This window comes from Armigeres subalbatus, chromosome 1, assembly GCF_024139115.2.
Source record: "Armigeres subalbatus isolate Guangzhou_Male chromosome 1, GZ_Asu_2, whole genome shotgun sequence".
Taxonomy (NCBI): Eukaryota; Metazoa; Arthropoda; class Insecta; order Diptera; family Culicidae; genus Armigeres; species Armigeres subalbatus.
Window position 1 is genome coordinate 302,343,606 of NC_085139.1, and position 19,275 is coordinate 302,362,880.

A 19,275-nucleotide genomic window follows, 5' to 3' on the forward strand; every position below is an offset into this window, starting at 1 on the left:
GGCTCAGAAGCCTCCTTCAAGAGGCTCAGAGCCTCCTTCAAGAGGCTCAGAAGCCTCCTTTCAAGAGGCTCAGAAGCCTCCTTTCAAGAGGCTCAGAAGCCTCCCTTTCAAGAGGCTCAGGCCTCCTTTCAAGAGGCTCAGAAGCCTCCTTTCAAGAGGCCCGGAAGCCTCCTTCAAGAGGCCCGGAAGCCTCCTTTCAAGAGGCTCAGGCCTCCTTCAAGAGGCTCAGAAGCCTCCTTTCAAGAGGCTCAGAGCCTCCTTTCAAGAGGCTCAGAGCCTCCTTTCAAGAGGCTCAGAAGCCTCCTTCAAGAGGCCCGGAAGCCTCCTTCAAGAGGCTCAGCCTCCTTTCAAGAGGCTCAGAAGCCTCCTTCAAGAGGCCCAGCCTCCTTCAAGAGGCCTCCTTTCAAGAGGCTCAGGAAGCCTCCTTTCAAGAGGCTCAAGCCTCCTTCAAGAGGCTCAGGCCTCCTTCAAGAGGCCTCGGAAGCCTCCTTCAAGAGGCCCAGCCTCCTTTCAAGAGGCTCAGAAGCCTCCTTTCAAGAGGCCTCGGAAGCCTCCTTCAAGAGGCCCAGCCTCCTTCAAGAGGCTCAGAAGCCTCCTTTCAAGAGGCTCAGAGCCTCCTTCAAGAGGCTCAAGCCTCCTTTCAAGAGGCTCAGAAGCCTCCTTCAAGAGGCTCAGAAGCCTCCTTTCAAGAGGCCCGGAAGCCTCCTTCAAGAGGCTCAAGCCTCCTTCAAGAGGCTCGGAAGCCTCCTTCAAGAGGCCTCAGGCCTCCTTTCAAGAGGCTCGGAAGCCTCCTTTCAAGAGGCTCAGGCCTCCTTCAAGAGGCTCAGAAGCCTCCTTCAAGAGGCTCAGAAGCCTCCTTTCAAGAGGCTCAGAAGCCTCCTTCAAGAGGCTCAGGCCTCCTTCAAGAGGCTCAGAAGCCTCCTTTCAAGAGGCTCAGAAGCCTCCTTCAAGAGGCTCAGAGCCTCCCTTTCAAGAGGCTCAGAAGCCTCCTTCAAGAGGCTCAAGCCTCCTTTCAAGTGGCTCGAAAGCCTCCTTCAAGAGGCCTGAAGGCCTCCTTTCAAGAGGCCTCGAAGGCCTCCTTCAAGAGGCCTCGAAAGTCTCCTTTCAGAGGCCTCGAAAGCCTCCTTTCAAGAGGCCTGAAAGCCTCCTTTCAAGAGGCCTTGAAAGCCTCCTTTCAAGAGGCTCGAAATCCTCCTTTCAAGAGGCCTCAAAGCCTCCTTCAAGAGGCCTGAAAGCCTCCTTTCAAGAGGCCTGAAAGCATCCTTTCAAGAGGCCTGAAAGCCTCCTTCAAGAGGCCTGAAAGCCTCCTTTCAAGAGGCCTGAGAGCCTCCCTTTAAGAGGCCTGAGAGCCTCCTTTAAGAGGCCTGAAAGCCGCCCTTCAAGAGGCACGAAAGCCTCCTTTCAAGAGTCTCGCCTCCTTTCAAGGGGCTCAGCCTCCTTTCAAGGGGCCTGAAAGCCTCCTTTCAAGGGGCCTGAAAGCCTCCTTCAAGAGGCCTGAAAGCCTCCTTCAAGAGGCCAGAGCCTCCTTTCAAGAGGCTCGAAAGCCTCCTTTCAAGAGGCTCGAAAGCCTCCTTTCAAGAGGCTCGAAAGCCTCCTTTCAAGAGGCTCGAAAGCCTCCTTTCAAGAGGCTCGAAAGCCTCCTTTCAAGAGGCTCGAGAGCCTCCTTTCAAGAGGCTCGAGAGCCTCCTTTCAAGAGGCTCGAGAGCCTCCTTTCAAGAGGCTCGAGAGCCTCCTTTTAAGAGGCTCGAAAGCCGCCTTTCAAGAGGCTCGAAAGCCTCCTTTCAAGAGGCTCGAAAGCCTCCTTTGAGGAGCCTCCTTTAGAAGAGGTTCGCAAGGCCAATTTCAAGAGGCTCAGGAGCCTTCTTTCAAGAGGTTCGAAAGTCGCCTTTTAATTGGCTTGAAAGTCCCCTTTGAAAAGGCTCACCAGTTCTATTTCGAGAGGCTCGGAAGCCTCATTTTAAGAAGCTCAGAAGCTTCATTTTAATGATTCGGAAAACCTCCAAAAGTTGAGGACTTATAGAAAGCTTGGCCTTTAAACTTAATTTAAAGAAAAGCTTCACGTAATAGCGAATATTTCAGTCAACTTTTTGGAGAGCCATCTTATAAGTTATGCGTATTTTCATTCCCAGCAAGAAAATAGGGGTACCTAAATGAAGGTAAAAACTCGAAGGGGTACCTCTCAAGAAAAAGGTTGTGAACCGCTGCTCTAGCAAAACAGAAGGTTAATCGTTGACGATGATTACGGGGTGGACAGAGAGAAGACAGAGCTTCGAGATGACGCGTTGGGTCGTACCGGCACAAGTTCTCCCTGTTGCAACCCGTGCTCGTCCGTCTGGACCGGGATGGACGTTGATAACACGCCCGAGAGGCCACTTTAGTGGCGGAATCTTTTCCATGTTGTGCACTAGTCCAACAGTAGCGAGTTTGTAGAGTGGTCATCTTGACCAGAAATGTCCAGCAAGTTGCTGCACTCTTCGGTATCGAGTAAGTCGATTTTCTGGAACAAGCTATCAATCGGGATCCGGAATCTCGTTCAGCGGTCTGCCGATTAGGAAGTGCCCTGGTGTGAGAGCAAGTTCCTCTGATGGATCGTCGGAAGCGGCGTGAAAGGACGTGAATTGAGCATCGCCTCAATCTGCACGAGTGCTGTGCTGCCGTAATCTGGAAAAGTGACGTAACAGTCATTTTCCAACATTGTTTTCCATTTTTCTGTTAAAGAGCTCGATGAGTAGTACTCGTTAACACCATTTTTGGAAAATGGCGTATACGTCACTTTTTCAGATTACGGCAGTGTGGTTTTCAGAAGCAGAGTCTTGACAGATTTCACATAAGCTGCCCAGATCACGATGGTGATCGTGGCGTAATAAAATGGAACTGGATTCTATCATCTTCACACTGGCGAGCTACTGATTCCTTGTGCTGCTGAGACAGGAAGAGTTTGCGCAGCTCCACAAGCCCGCGTCTTGCACCAACGAAGTTGGTCACATTGTCACTGTAAGCAGATGTGCGCCGGTTTACCTCTCCGACCGGTGAATCACCGGAGACTGGCGATAAACGGCCTGGGTGGTGAGGCTGGAAACAAGGTCGAGGTGCGCAGCTTTCGTGGCGAGGCTGTCGTACACTACGATATATGCTTTTGCAAGCGAAGAGTTTCTGCTTCTGATGGGTGGGCGTATACGTACGTATACGGGCGTACGTATACCGGATCGGCCATGTCGATTCCGGCGTTTTCAAACGGATATATCTAGTTGACGCGCATAGGAGGAAGCTGTTCGAGCGGTTTCGGATATGCACGTTATGCATATCGGTTGGCGATTTGTCGAACTAGGTTCCGACCGCCAAGATGCCTGTATTTTTGACGGATCGACGAAAGTAACAAGCTAGGAACTGCATGATGTGATTTTGTTTGTGTTCTTTGTAAAAATGAATTCGGTCAGACGATGCTTGACTGTAAGTACGATCGGGTGCTTCTTATCGATAGGAGTATGAGCATTTTGCAACCGGCCGCGAGGCGGATTCTGGACACAGGAATCGAAGTGACGGACAATTGTCGAGCTAGATCGTTGTAGATTAGATCGTAGTAAAGACCATTTTCAACGGTGGGTAAAACGACAATCTTCCGAGCCTCGGTTTCTTTTGATGCGTTTTACTTCATATAGGAGCCTCGTGCCATCTGTCCATTCATCGAAATTCATACCACAAGAAATTATATCTGCTGGATTATCCTTGGAGGAAACATGGTTCAAGACAACGTGTAAGGTGAGCTTGTTGATTTCCGCGACCTAATTGGCCACAAACGTCTTCCATGTTGACGGTTTGGCGCAAGCCGGTCCAAAACAATGGTGGAGTGGCAAAAATCTCGGTGCCATCCATTCTGGCATGAACCAGAAGTTTATAGAATAGATGAGTCGCGCAAAGCTCAAGACGTGGGATGGACTTCGTATCCAATGGAGCGACCTTTGACTTGGACATGAGAAGTCGAACAGTGCTAGATCCGGCAGAGGATATAGAACGAAAAAATAAGCTGGCAACGTAAGCTGCTTGCGAAGCATTACTGAAGCCGTGAACTACCAAACATGCGTAGCCTGAACATGCCGGGGAATCCGTAAGTGTATGTACGAGATACGGGCAGAAGCCATGATCAGAATACCAAAATATGATATGGGCTTGATTGATATAAGAGATAAAAGAACAGTCAACTATATCAAAATTTGCACCGAAATATCATTTAAATATCAAGATATGCTATGGATAAGAACAAACTAATGGCACATTATATTGAGCAACTCCTTGCAAAAAGCATAATTTGATATCGTCATGATATTTTAGTGCAAATTATTGATATTGTCGTCTGATCTTTTATCTCTAATATCAATCATGTCCATATCTCATTTTGCTATCTTATCAACATTTGATGTTATTGAGCTATTTTCGTGTACTCGGGGAGCGGTGAGTTTCTACTGGAGATCTTGTCATTCTTTAACTACAGCCGGTGGAGCATCCCAGTCTTGTTGAAGTTTCCACAGGCCCTGTAGAATGATTTTTGCTTTTGAAATAGTTGGACCAATGAGTTCCAGCAGGTCAAAAAGACTGCTGATTTGTGTTAGTTCCGCTTCGTAATCGTGGAGTACTGCTTTCACTTCGGCTGCTGAAGAAGAGAACGTCGGTAGCTGGTTCCCAGCCTAAACCGAGCGTGGTAACTGATGCTTCTGATGTGATCCAAGTCGAGTAGCGTTCCAGTCTCACGGTGTTCCGGCGGAATGGCATCCAACACAGTTTGATCGTTAGATCCCGGGCAGAAGACATGAACAGAATAATAAAACATGATAAGGAATTGATTGATATAAGAGATAAAAGAACAACCAACAATATTAAAAATTTGCACCGACATATCATTTAAATGTCAAAATATGCTATGGATAAGAACAAACTAATGGCACATGATGTTGAGCAACTCCTTGCAAATAGCATAATTTGATTTATTATTTATTTATTCAGACTAAGGCCGAAGTGGCCTGTGCGGTATATAAGAGTCTTCTCCATTCGGCTCGGTCCATGGCTACACGTCGCAAACTACGGAGGGTCCGCAAGTCGTCTTCCACCAGATCGATCCACCTTGCCCACTGCGCACCTCGCCTTCCTGTGCCCGTCGGATCGTTGTCGAGAACCATTTTCACCTGTTACTGTCTGGCTACGTGCCCGGCCCACCGCAGTCGTCCGATTTTCGCGTTGTGAAGGATGGATGGTTCTCCCAGCAGCTCATGCAACTCGTGGTCCATTCGCCTCCTCCACGTACCGTCTGCCATCTGCACCCCACCATAGATGGTACGCAGCACTTTCCTTTCAAAAACTCCGAGTGCGCGTTGGTCCTTCACGAGCATCGTCCAGGTCTCGTGTCCGTAGAGGACTACCGGTCCAATGAGATTGCCAGTTTGGTACGGCGGCAAACTCTATTCGATCGGAGCGTCTTGCGGAGTCCAAAGTATGTACGATTTCCAGCCACTATGCGTCTCCGAATTTCTCTGCTGGTGTCATTTTCGGCAGTCACCAGTGAGCCCAAGTACACAAATTCTTCTACCACCTCGATTTCGTCACCACCGATGCAAACTCGCGGTGGGTGGCTCACATTGTCTTCTCTTGAACCTCTTCCTATCATGTACTTCGTCTTCGACGTGTTGATGACTAGTCCGATCCGCTTAGCTTCACTCTTCAGTCTGATGTAGGTTTCCTCCATCTTCTCAAAGTTACGTGCCATAATATCTATGTCGTCGGCGAAGCCAAATAGCTGGACGGACTTATTGAAAATTGTACCACTCGTGTTAATCCCTGCTCTTCGTATTACCCCTTCCAAAGCTATGTTGAATAGCAGACACGAAAGACCATCACCTTGCCTTACTTCTCTGTACGTTTCAAAGGGATTCGGGAATTCCCCTGAAACTCGAACTTCGCACATCACCCGACCCATCGTCGCCATGATCAACCCTATCAGCTTATCTGGCACTCCTTGTTCGTGCATTAGCTGCCATAGCTGATCGATTGTATCATATGCGGCTTTGAAGTCGATAAATAGATGATGTGTGGGCACGTTGTATTCGCGGCATTTCTGCAATACCTGACGTATGGCGAACACCTGGTCTGTGGTAGAGCGTTCACCCATAAATCCCGCCTGGTACTGCCCCACGAACTCTCTTGCAATTGGTGTTAGTCGACGGCATAAAATTTGGGAGAGTACCTTGTAGGCGGCGTTCTGCAATGTGATTGCGCGGTAGTTGCTACAATCCAGCTTATCGCCCTTTTTGTAAATGGGACACACGACACCTTCCATCCACTCCTGCGGCAGAACCTCATCCTCCCAAACCTTGGTAATCACCCAATGCAGCGCTCTAGCCAGTGCTTCACCACCGTGTTTAAACAGCTCTCCTGGTAGTTGGTCAACTCCAGGGGCTTTGTTGTTTTTCAGCCGGCCGATCTCCTCCTGGATTTCCTGGAGATTCGGAGCCGGAAGTCGCATGTCCTGCGCGCGTGCTCCTAGGTACATTACCTGGGGAGGGATTGGACATAGTCCCTGCTGCCCCCGAGATAAAAAATAACATTTAATCATAATGTTTAGATATAGAGTAATATGTATCTACCAGTTCAACTGTTGCTTGGTTCCACGGTTGACTGTATTCCGAGACCATTCCACCACAGTGGGTTTTTGGCCAGTGTTTTTACAGATACACCTCTTGATATAGGATCCGCCGGATTTCCTCCAGAACTAACATGGTACCAGTCGTTCAAACACGTTTTTTCGTTGATCTTGTTGACTCTATTCATGATGAATTGCGGTCGTCGTTTTGTTGGGTACGCTAACTGTAACTGTAACTGTGTACGCTAACCAGTGTAACTGTAGCATCAGTCCAATAATATTCTCTATGAACTGAAATCACCAGCACCGCTTTGACTTTCGTCATGAGCTCTACCAACAATGTGGCGGCTCTCAATTCCATTCTAGGAATGGTAGTGTTTTCATCCATTCCTTTTTCGTTTGATGGCATTACACGAGATTTAGGACGTAACAGTTGGACCTGGGCTCCTTTTTCAGTAACTGTTCTGACATAAATGGCTGCACCATATGCTCTTTTAGCCGCATCCGAGAACCCATGTAGCTCAATCGTATTTTTGCAGTCTAATTCTGATGTGCTAACACGTCTTGGAAAGACGATGTTGTTAATACCGGATACTTGAATGCAAAACCATTTCCATTTTTCAGTTATTGTGTCAGGCAATAAGTCATCCCATCCAAGTTTAAGCGACCAAATATCTTGCATTATCAGCTTTCCGTGCACAATAAGTGGGCAAAGAACCCCAAGCGGATCGTAGACCTTCTGGATTTCCGATAGTACATTGCGTTTGGTAGGCTTTGCGTCTATTTGCAGATCGCTGTGGAAACCAAATACATCCGATTGTGAGTTCCATCGTAAACCAAGAATTTTTACTTCTTGTTCTCCCGTTGCTTCCATCAGTAATAAAGGTGAGTTGGATTTCCAATTGTGAAGTTTAAAACCAGCAACTTCCAAAATCGATGTTATGTCTTCCTTTATCTCTATCAGTTTATCTGGAACATCGTGGCCGTAGCATATCGTCCATATAGAAATCAAATTCAATCACTCGACTAGTCTCCGGAAGCGATGTTTTGAATTCAATTGCCAACTGCTTCAAGCATCGCGCAGCAACATATGGAGCTGAACAGGTGCCATATGTTACAGTATTGAGACGATATGTAGACACATGCTCTACCTCCGTAAAGCGCCAGAGAATCAACTGTAGCTGACAATCTGCTTCATGGACTAAGATCTGTCTATACATTTTTTCGAGATCTGCTATCAATACGTATCTTGGAAATCGGAATCTGATCATAATATTGAATATGTCTTGCTGAATAGAGGGGCCGGTCATCAAGACATCATTTAGTGATAAACCGCTGGACGAAGGCGCCGAAGCATTGAATACTACCCTCAATTTTGTAGTAGTGCTTTCCGGTCTGATCACAGGGTGATGTGGACTGTAAAATACAGGCCCATTTCTTTCCAGCTGTGATAATTGTGCTTCCTCTACCTTTGACATATAACCTAATGTCAGATACTCCGACATGAAGTTGCTGTACTGTTGACGTGAAGGTCGGGGTCGGCTTCAAATCTTTTTTCGAGTCTTAAGAATCATGCCAGAGCCAAGGACTTAGAATCACCCAATTGACTGGCATTCGACTGGCACGGGAGTCGAACCACAAATCGTCCATCCAGTGCGCGTGTTGTTGTATCTGCAAATAATTGTTCACATACAGACTCCTCTTCTGTCCATTTTTGTCGTACGTGGTTTGCTGTTTCATTGATGATCAGAGTTACTTCTCGATTAGCTCTCATATACGTAGTACCACCTCCAATTACCCAACCCAAGGTTGTGTTCTGTAAACGTGGCAAATCTTCTCCAATTTTCTTGTTGCCGTTGCGAATAATATCGAAGACCGTTGAGGCTCCCAATAATAAGTCAACCGGAAGGCTCAAGTGGAATTCAGGATCCGCTAAATGTACGTCAGTTAGATTCCAATCATTTGTGTTGACATCTTCCGATGTTGTACATCCTGTTATAGTATTTGTTACAAGTACAGGTAATGCTTTACGGTAGCTTGATAAACGGGATTCGATGGTTATCAATGCCTTTTTGCGACGTGAATGTGTTTGTTGACCAAACCCGTGTACACTAACTTTAGTGTTATAAGTTGCAACTCCCAATAAATTCATCAATGATTTAGTGGCAAAGTTGAACTGAGATTCTGAATCAATAAGGGCTCGGCACAGCAAGGGTGAACGATCAGGAGTGCAAATTAATATTGATTCAGTAGGAAGTATGGATTCGTGTGGTGATGAATAAGTCGATGTAGTTTGTTCTGTACAGAAATTTATTCAATAAATCGGTTATGCGCTTTAGTAGGTATCATGTCAACTGCTTTTACTCACTTTTGTCCTGATGCGGTTTATCTGTTTTATCGCTCTCGTGACTGGATCCGATTTTCCTTTCGCGATGGATTAAAGTATAATGCTTCCCATCACACTTGAAGCATCCTCTGCTCCGACGTTGGGCTGCCGTCTGATTTTGCTTGAGACAATTATATCACAGCGAGAAACGCTTGACCATTTTTAGTTTTTCTTCGATTGATTTAGCTCGATATCGATTACAACTTCCCAAGAAGTGATCTTCTCTGTAAACCGAATATCCATTGGACGGTTTCGCGACTGCGAATGTACGTCCTTCCGTTTTAAGTCTTTTGACAGAAGTAGTTTCAATAAGCGCTTTTCTCTTCAACGGTAGAGTGTCTAGCATTTGACATCTGTTAGTAACAAAATTCCCCACTATACTGTATGACTGAGGTTCATTTCTCTATGATGTAGCCTCCCATTCGCGACGTGTAATAGGGTCCTATTTATTAGCCATCAGATGGATCAAGACTGCATCGCAAGACTCCACCGGTTGCTTCATAATTTGAAGGCAATGCCAATATTTCTTCGCCCCGTCGCACAGATTTCGGAGTTCAATTGCTGATTCTACTCCAACAGACGTCAGTTCGAACAATACCCGCTTGTGTTTCTGGATGAGGGTTATTAAAACGCCGCACCAATATGTCGTATGCAACAATGTAATTAGCTTCTGTTGTTGGAAGTGAATCGATCAACCCATGTGCCGATCCGCGTAGCGACAATTTCAAATATTCAAATTTTTGAATGATTGCTAACGTGCTGCGTTGATGAATTAGAGCATTGAACTTGTGGAACCACTCATGCCAGAGTCGAGTCAAGTACGAGACACTGAAGACGGCCTTACTGTTGAGGTCGAAATACGTATCTGTCAAGATACAATTAAGTGGTGGAATTCACTGGGATTGTATTAACTCGTCTTATGACAAGTGAAGACATTCCACTAAAAAGCTCAAAATAATTTTCTTATCATTGATGATCCTGTTCGTAGCATGATTGCGCTGCGCGGATAGTTGATTCAGAGCTTCTTGCGTGATGTACAGTACTGTATCTGCTGAGCTCGATTGATGTTCTTCATTTTCCGTAGCGATGTCGTTTCCGTTCATTTCCGCCATTTTAAATAAAATAATAATAATAATAATAAAATCCAATTAGTTGTTTTTGCGCACTTTTGCCGTTTTGTTCAGACCAATGTACACAGAGGTGTTATGAGATTAGAACTGGTTGTCGCTTTTTCTCCCACCCCGTTGGCTGCAGCAAATACGACCAAGTTTTTACCTCCTTTTTTTAATATTCATAAATATGTACCCCGTTGGCTTTGAAGATTTTTCGGACTGGAACCTCTTCGTCCCAAACGAATAAATTTTGACCCAGGTGTCGCCATTTATTTTTCCCTGTTTACTGTTTCACATTTTCAAAAATGTAACATTTTTTGCCCCGTTGGCTGTTTGCAAGTTTCGAAAAGTAACCTCAATGTCACTTGACAAGCCAATTTCGACCCAGTTGTCGCCATTTGCTTTGCCCCGTTGGCTATTTCAAATTCTATTCTTTTTGCTAAAGCGACCCAGTTGTCACCTTATGAGCACCGATTTTATTTTTCGAATTTTGCTTTAAAATCCAATTTAAATTGTTTTCTATTATCTCCTCACTTGTCGGAAAACTCCAATTATCCGAAAACTTACCGCGATCCGGTTCGAAGGACCAGTAATGAAAGTTTTTCTATGGTGACGATCCCCGAAAACTATTCGTAGTTGTCGACGTCCAAGACAAAACAGAGCGAATCAGTTTACGTGGCGTGATGTGGATACCTGCTTTTCTCAAAATGAACCAAACTCTACACGAATGAACATGTAACAGTCAAAATGAATACTATCCAGCTTTTCGCGCACGGAACATCCTGGAACAGGAGGAAAACGGAATGTCAGCCGGTGAGCGCTGAACTTCCCAATAGTCGGTCTGAACTCCTCCTCTTGGCCAATCTGAGCGTTCGAATCTCCTATAATAATTTTGACGTCGTGGCTTGGGCAGCTGTCGTACGCACTTTCCAGCTGTGCATAGAATGCATCCTTATCATCATTAGTGCTTCCAGAGTGGGGTCCGCGACGTTAGACATAAGTACGTTAGGCATAATGAACGTTAGGCATAACGGACGATAGGCATAATGTACGTTAGGCATAATGGACGTTTGGCATAATTCTGTCTTCTTTATGTCATAGGCTGTTCTTTGGGTCATTTTTTGCCTAACGTCCATTATGCCTAACGTACATTATGCCTAACGTACATTATGCCTATCGTCCATTATGTCTAATGTCCATTATGCCTAACGTACTTATGCCTAACGTCTTTATGCCTAACGTACTTATGCCTAACGGGGTATACCCCCGGAGTGTGGGCTATGGACGTTGATTAAGCTGAAGTTGAAGAACCGGCCCTTGATCCTCAACTTGCACATTCTCTCATTGATCGGCCACCATCCGATTACTCGCCTTTGCATATCGCCCATCACTATGAAAGCTGTTCCCAGGTCGTGTGTGTTGCCACAGCTCTGGTAGATGGTACGATTACCTCTAAACGTTCGCACCATTGAACCATTATCCAGAAGGTTGCTAAAGCTGGAAGGGTACAATGGGTAGGGCATGTTGCAAGAATGCCGGACAGCAACCTTGCGAAAATGGTCCGCTTCCGATCCGGCAGGTACAAGAAGGCGTGGAGCGCAGCGATCGAGGTGGGCTGACAAGGTACAGAACGACTTGGCAAGCGTGGGGCGCAATCGAGGATGGAGAGATGTGGCCTCGAACCGGATATTGTGGCGTCAAATTGTTGATTCAGTGTTATCTGTTTATATGTAAGCTAAATAAATGAAAATGAAATGAACATTTTGCACTGATTAACCGGCTACTGAGAAGCTGGAGGAGGTCGCTGTGTTTACATTCACTGATTTGGTTTTGTTAACCTTGATAACTAAACCCGCCGATGATGAGCGCTCGGCAAGGTCTTTGAGCTTATTCTGCATATCAGAACGCCCTTGAGGAGTACATCGTCAATTCCAAGTGGCTTAGGTACTCAATGGTTAAAGGCTGCATAACATGCAATAAGCTGCCGTTCTCCTATGTTGGTCAGAGTCCGCCCACGCTCGCTTGTCCCGTCGACATGAGCGTTCCGCTTCCTTGTTCAGAGCCGAGTATCGTTGAAGGGCTAAGACTTTGGCTCCTCTGTGTTTTGCTCGCTGTATCGCGGTTTTGGCGTCTCTTCGTTCCTCTATCATTCTCCATGTCTCATCGGTGATCCATTGTTTTCTCCGAGTGCGCAGTTCGCCCAGATTATTTCCACTTTTGGACCTTCGTCCTGAAGTTTAGAACGCGGATGATTGTATCCGTGCATCGCCAAACGTTCCAGCAGGTCCTTTGACCACAATTTTTAGTCCTTCAACACGTTCTGGAGTTCTGAACATGCGAGTAGATTCGATCAAACAAGAATGATGTATCCGTGGATCGTGGGTTCAGCAAGTTTATTGAGCTGAAAAGTGCTGCTGCACAAAAGTGAGCACCAGAAAAAAAAGAAAGTGCTACTTTGTATTTTGTATTTTGAAGAGTTTGTCACCTCCCCCTTGAGGGGAGAGCTACATGAGACGGGGACAAAAGTAGAAAAGAGGCGAAGATGGCACTGGTCCCCATTGCCCACGTACCCAGAACCGCCAACAATTGGTTCAAACAATATAGTGGACTCATAAAAAAAAACACTACTCGGAATCATTGCACAAAATAAAAACGTAAATTTCACATGCATTTTAAAGATGTATATTAGTGTACTTACGCTAAATCCTTAACCTAAAGTTTAATTTGTGTGTGTCAGTGTAACCGTGTATCCCTCGGCGACCGCAAACCTTGATGTTTGCCCGGACAGAACGCGAATGCTTGCCGGCCTAAGCCAGCTATCCGTGCCAGCCACCAGTTCACCATCGCTTTGGAATGCAGCTCATAGGGCACGCCACATAATTGTATGAAGTGAACGAAAGGCCTGTTGGAGGATATATTAAGAAACACCTTATTGCCACTTCGATCACAGAGTCGTTTCGTATCGGAATTGCTTTGAAACTCCACTCTTACCGATCTCACTGCAAATCACCGCCCTACTCCATACTTTTCACTGCTTGGAGCAGGCACATTTTGTCGGCTATATAGGGCTGTTGGGCAAATAAAAATTAACCACCATTCCTCAAAATTTCAGGCCAGCTGTTACCTTGCCCTAAGCCTCTAAAAATCACCCACTGCACTGCACACCAAGAGTTTAAAGCCTCCGCAAACGAAATCAATTATATGCACTTCAAAGTGATACACTATCGATCAGGCGATCAACACGGCGATACAAATTTTCGATGCGCGTATTGCCTGCTTGGCAGTTAACCGAAAACTGATTGGAGATCGGGCTTTATTTTTGTCTCTTGCAGTGTGAGCTTTGTCGTCGCTTATCATCGGTGTCTGATATTCAGAGCCGGGAGATAATCTCTAGGGAGTGTTTCGTTGGATGCTGTGCGAAGCAGGGTTTCTGAGACTAGTTTATGGCTCACTTGGTAGCTCGTGATAGACTGCCTTCCAGAGATGCAGTATTATTGGCTCGTAATCCTTCAACTGCCCTAACAGTTGGGGAGATATGAGATGTGGCTCTCACATTGGATTCTGCAACGAATGTTCTGTTGGTGTGTTGTGTTTTACATGGTAGATAGAATTGTGTTTCCATTTCGTGCGGCGACTTTGTCAGCTGTTTTGCAGCTATCGCGAGGCCGTCGGACGTTTGCAGGTTACAAGTTTTCAAGCGATTTTTGAAATTTTGTCTTTTGTACAAACACTGCGGGGCTTAATACAAATTGAATAAAGATAAAATCTTGCAAATCTTTCGATTTGTCCATGAGATAAATCGTGAAAAAACTCATTTTTATTTATATAGATCAACAACTTAGGCTACTCAGATCTATCCCGTCGCAGTTACGGCTTACAATACATCAGCTGTATGACAAAATCGACAGCTTAGAACGATTTTTGAAATTGGACTATTTTTACAGATAATAATAGTCAGATCTGTTGGCTATAAGTAGGGAACCCCCTCACAAAGAATACCAACTAGAGTTCCCTCTCTACACCACGGCAGGTTACTGACTGATACTTCTGCCAGCAGCTGCAGTTCTCTTTATTCAACAATAGGTATCTACAATACATTCATAACAATATTCCTTAATCTACCCAAGAGCAACTTCAACCAATTGGCGCCTACCTCCTATCTATCTTCGATCTACAGCGAAGCGTCGCACACTACCTGATATTCCAACAAGATCCCGATTCCAAAAACAGCCAAAAGTGTTCAAATCAGTTGAAGATTGATAAAGTTTGGTCTATAGTTCAATCTATAGGTACTCTTTTCAGGGACCTTTCACAAATTACGTAACGCTATAGGGGAAGGGAGGGGGTCAGGCCGAGCGTTACGATTCATACAAAAAAATTAAACCTTTCATACAAAAAGTGTTACGAGGGGGAGGGTGGGGGTCCAAAATCATTAAATTTGGCGTTACGTAATTTGTGAAAGAGCCCTCACCGCGCTCTCAATGTTTAGTGTCGGTCACTTGCTCTCAACTCAATAGCCCTTAAAGTAGTGTATGAGATCGTGGCTTCTGGCTGGTTGCAGAACGTTATCCTTAGTGTACCCCAATGCCACACAAATAGCAGAAATATAAAGTCGTTCAATGTGTCAAGGCCCAGTTTCGTTCAAACCCTAATCAGTTACTCACCTATGAATAATTGGCATTTGTATTAGTTTGCGCTTGATGAAAAAGAAAGTTCCTTACTACTCGATTGAAGGTAAGTATATCCTGCTTGCAAGAAGACACGCTTAGCCTCCTCAGCTTTCTTCTAATTGTAGAACTGCCTTTTGACTTTGGTAGGCATTAGTTCATTACTCTTTGTTCCCTTGCTTCCTCAAAAACTGCCCTCCGATTTATTTCTCCAATTTTAAGATGACATTTCGCCTGACAGACTTTCAAAAACGAAACCCCTGAAGAATCCCGCCGCTTTTCCTCAAGTTCCTCATATTCCACGCTGACCACTGGCAACAGCTTCGACAGTTTGGATTTGGCGATTTACAATGGGGCCGCCCAGTTGGGTGTCCTGCACCGAGTCACCCGGCCCAGTCAGCACCATCTTCGGTTGCAATTGCTGGCCGGATCGAGTTCGGCAGCAAGTCGGCGACTAGATTTCGGCGACGATGGGGACAGTTCCGACGATAGCTTTTTCGCTTATACGATGAAGAAAAATTCGGAGCATGGGAATGTGAATGTGTCCACCGCTACTGCTGATCCGGCGGGCCACCGGATAGCTTGAGCTTTCTGTGTTAGAAACGAGTGCTTTGTACATATGTATGTGTGTATGTGACGTGTGCTAGCGTGTGTACATATAGCAAAGCTTGGCGTGACGTTGATTATCATTCGTTTTAGTTTTGTAACTTATAGTTAAAATGTATACAATTAAGAAGTGAAAATAAATTTTGCTTAATTCTGAGGCGACGAAACTAAGAGGATGCCTTCTAATCACGCTTCCAAATCGTCCACAGCTTTCGCCGGGACGGGAATGTTCCGACATCGACATGGAACCGCAAGCATCGCAGAGTCGGGATTGTGAGCCGACACCGCCGCTGCAGCGACATGGTTCCAAGACTAACTTTTTCCTACCACCAATTGATGGTAACGGAGGATTGAACCTCAACGGAGGTGGCCAAATAGTACAAGGTGGAAACGGCGGAGGTGATTCCCCGCGGCACATACGAATGTATCACCCACGGCACAGTCCCCACCCCCGTCAGCGGGGATTGGATCCGTCGCGGAGTTTTACGCCCGAGGGTCTCTCGCCGGACCAAGCCCCACCGATGATTACGATCCAGCAACAGCAGCAGCAGCTGCAACAACAGCAACAGCAAAACCAGCAGGGAATGTCACGGGGAGCCTCGGCGACCCCAACCATGCAGCAAAGAATAAAAGCGCTTGGTGTGGCGACGCCATTAGCAATGTCTAGTCCTGTTAGACGGTAAGTATCCTCGTTTTCATTACTGTTCATCATATTTGCATAATCTAGTTCTAAGTTGTTAGGATGAACTTTCGAGCGTTTATGTGAGACCGAGTGTCATTTTCGAGAGCGCACCCAAGAGCTTCATTCAAGTTGATAACACTGGTCTGAAATACAAATGACAGAGTAATCATGATTTGAGTAAATATTTAGTTGAAAAAAAAAACGAAACTACCGCCGCCGTGACATTTTGAAATTTAATTACTTGATTGCAGCATCAAAAAATCGTTTAAAAACTAGCAAAAAATGTTTTAAATTCAAATAATGATTTCCATAAAAGCGTGGGCAAAGGACCTGACCTTTTATAAAGGTGCACGATATTTGGAGCGTCAATTCATTTTGCCGCGGCCTTCATCGCCATTTGATCAGTAAGGGAAGTAACAATATTCAAGTTTATTAATCCTTCTACTGGAACTTAGCCTGATTTTCAACTTAGTTTCAACTATTCGAAATTTACAATTGTTAATTGAAGGCTTTTTTATTACAATATTTTAAATCTTGATACGCGTATGCACAGTGCTTGAACAACTTAATTCTAGAAATGTATTGGAGTTAGACTTATTTTGTGAATCATGATCACTCCGTCATTTGTATTTATTTCTTTTTTATTGACCAATGTTGATCAGTTATATTTCATTCATTTTCACTTATCTTAAAGTTTTACCAAACCGTTCATTTTAACTGATCTTATCCGTTGCTTACTTTTTCTCACTTCAATAACACCCACAACACAAAACCAAATCGCGCAAATCGTTTTCACTACAATATTTCCCCAATAATTTTCGTCACTGAGTAGGTGGACCTAAACTAAACTGACAAGCAAATCGCGTCCATATCTGGCACATTGCAGAACCCTTCGCAGCCATCAACCTTCCCAGAAACCTACCCTCCGCAAACAAAACAGAACTAATATCGCACGCACATGAACTTTCACACGCGAATAACGAACATACATACAACACATAACAATAAAAGACACGTGTCTCCCATACGAATGTTTCTCAACGGCGAACACGTCGAGTGGAGACCCAGCAGAGACAACCGCGGGGAATCGGTGATCGCGCGGATTCAGCGCGATTTTCATCTTGATTTTCCTGATCACAAAACCCCAAACCACCCATCGCACCAACGGTGAATGAAAAGAAAAAAGACAAAAAAAAGCGCGCCTCCAAGTTTAGTTCGCAGCCCTATTCAAGTACCAATAGATTGACCGAGATGGCGGGCGCAACACACACAATCACACCATCTTCACGGAAATCACGACAGTTTTTTGCTTCACTGCAAAAGATTACCGTTGACAAAATTATGTTGAGCTGCTGGTAATTGAATGGTGTTTATTTTTTGGTTTGTTTTCTTCTTGTCTTAGAAGAATTATTTAGTTTGTTTACCTGTTTGTAGTTAGAATTTCCTTCTTTGAAAATTCGCTTATTTTTTATTATACTAAAGGCCGAAGTGTCCTATGCTGTATGTAGAAGTCCGCTAGGTTCATAGAATCAGGTGTACAGTTCGGATCCGCAATTCATCTTTCGCCTGATCGATCGATTTTGCTTGTTGCAAGTCACGTTCCTTCGTAACCAGAGATTGAATCCAAAGCGAAATAAAAAAAACTCACATTTAGCATCTCTGTATACACTCACAAAAACATTTTTCACGAGCTGTTAGATAAGAAAAGTAACTGATTCGGGGGACTATACTCCATGATAAATACCTTTTCAAAAGCTCACATTGTGGAGGAGGAGACTTCGGTTCTGATGACGCACTTCAACTTGTTTTACACAACTGTCCAAATATATAGTCCCCAACTGCAAATAAGCAAGATCGAAAGAAGTAGTAATCCACACTTTACTACACATTATATAGTTACTAGGTACTTTTGTAGTTAATCGGTATGAATAAAGGCAGCTTACCCAGTGGTTGCGGGAGTGGGTAGGACAGAAGGACATGTCCTACGCACGATTTTATCAGAATGGGACAATCAAGTCATTGTCCTACCCATGATTATGGTGAGAACATATCGGCTAGGTAATTATTTTAGTTACAATACAGTCTGGTAGGTCTGATTTGTAGTTCTACAAAAATATCATCAAATGTTAGGCAGTTTAACGTATTATTAGTTTAAATGGATTATCAATAATTGAAAATTCAGGTTATTTTTAGACTGGGATGCAATGCAAGAAAATGTCGTTAATCTAATCCCTAGAAATCGAGATATTGATCCTCAAACATGAACATTTTGTATGTAAAACCAGCGGTTGTGTTATAATTATTTGCAAGGGTGTATTGAATTTGATAACGATCGACGGTTGCGTTTAGAATTTATTAAGAAAATGGTACATAGAACTATATTAGCGCCAGTTAAGGTTGGTGTCTAGCTTAGGTCCAGCAACATGCAGACGGAAACAAAATTTACTCTATATAAAACTCTGATTCTCGGAGACGAGCCAGCCTAGGGCTGAATGTCTCCTTAATAAAGATACAAAAAACCTCTGATTCTACCAGTGACCCTTTATGGACATAGGACATGAAGCATAGTTGTTAAAAGAAGCGGACCGGAGAGCTTTCTGGGTTTTCGAGCGAAAAGTGCTGTGTACAATACTCCGAGGGAAGCTAAAGAATAATCAGTGGTGCAGACGCATGAATCATGAGCTGTATTAAGTATGCACAGAAGAAAATAAGGCATTTTATGAGACAGATCGGAACAGCTGTTTTTCTCGTGTTTATTTACTTTAACAATAAGTGGAAGTCCGTTTGTTTGATAATTTCGGGCATAACATTCTGATGGGTCCCATCATCAATTCTACCTATTTTACTTTTCGGCTACCAGGGCTTTAGAACAAAGTTTTTCATATGATTCTTTAAACGTGTCGTTTGATTATTCATACCATTGCATTCTAAGCATGAAAAGCTGAAGAAAACACGAATGAAAAGTAAAACGTTTCAAACATTATTTTGTGTTCGGACCTGACGGAATGTTCACGCAGAATCATATCAAAACAAAACATCAAAATTTACTTCGGGCCACCGCGAAACGTCTCATAAAATACCTTATATTGTGGATCGTATAAAATACGGCAGACTTCAGTGGGCTGGTCACTTAGTGCGAATGTCGGATGAAAGAATAGCGAAAACAATATTCAACAGAAAACCAGATAGGGGCC

At 44.5% G+C, this 19,275-nt stretch overlaps 1 protein-coding gene and 1 long non-coding RNA gene across 4 annotated transcripts in view; one reads left to right on the forward strand and one right to left on the reverse strand.

Annotated features, from left to right (window-relative positions):
- Window positions 1-19,275, forward strand: part of LOC134207825 (palmitoyltransferase ZDHHC8) — a 119,247-nt gene that overhangs the window by 87,225 nt on the left and 12,747 nt on the right. For all 3 annotated transcript variants that reach the window (XM_062683767.1, XM_062683768.1, XM_062683769.1), the window contains one exon: window positions 15,609-16,078. In XM_062683767.1, coding sequence (XP_062539751.1) covers window positions 15,609-16,078 — 470 coding nt within the window. The remainder of the gene's footprint in view (window positions 1-15,608; window positions 16,079-19,275) is intronic.
- Window positions 12,965-13,403, reverse strand: LOC134207828 (uncharacterized). Its single transcript, XR_009978430.1, has 3 exons — window positions 13,251-13,403; window positions 13,118-13,194; window positions 12,965-13,028 (listed from the first exon to the last, which is right to left on the reverse strand). It is a non-coding gene; the product is annotated as an uncharacterized LOC134207828 (long non-coding RNA).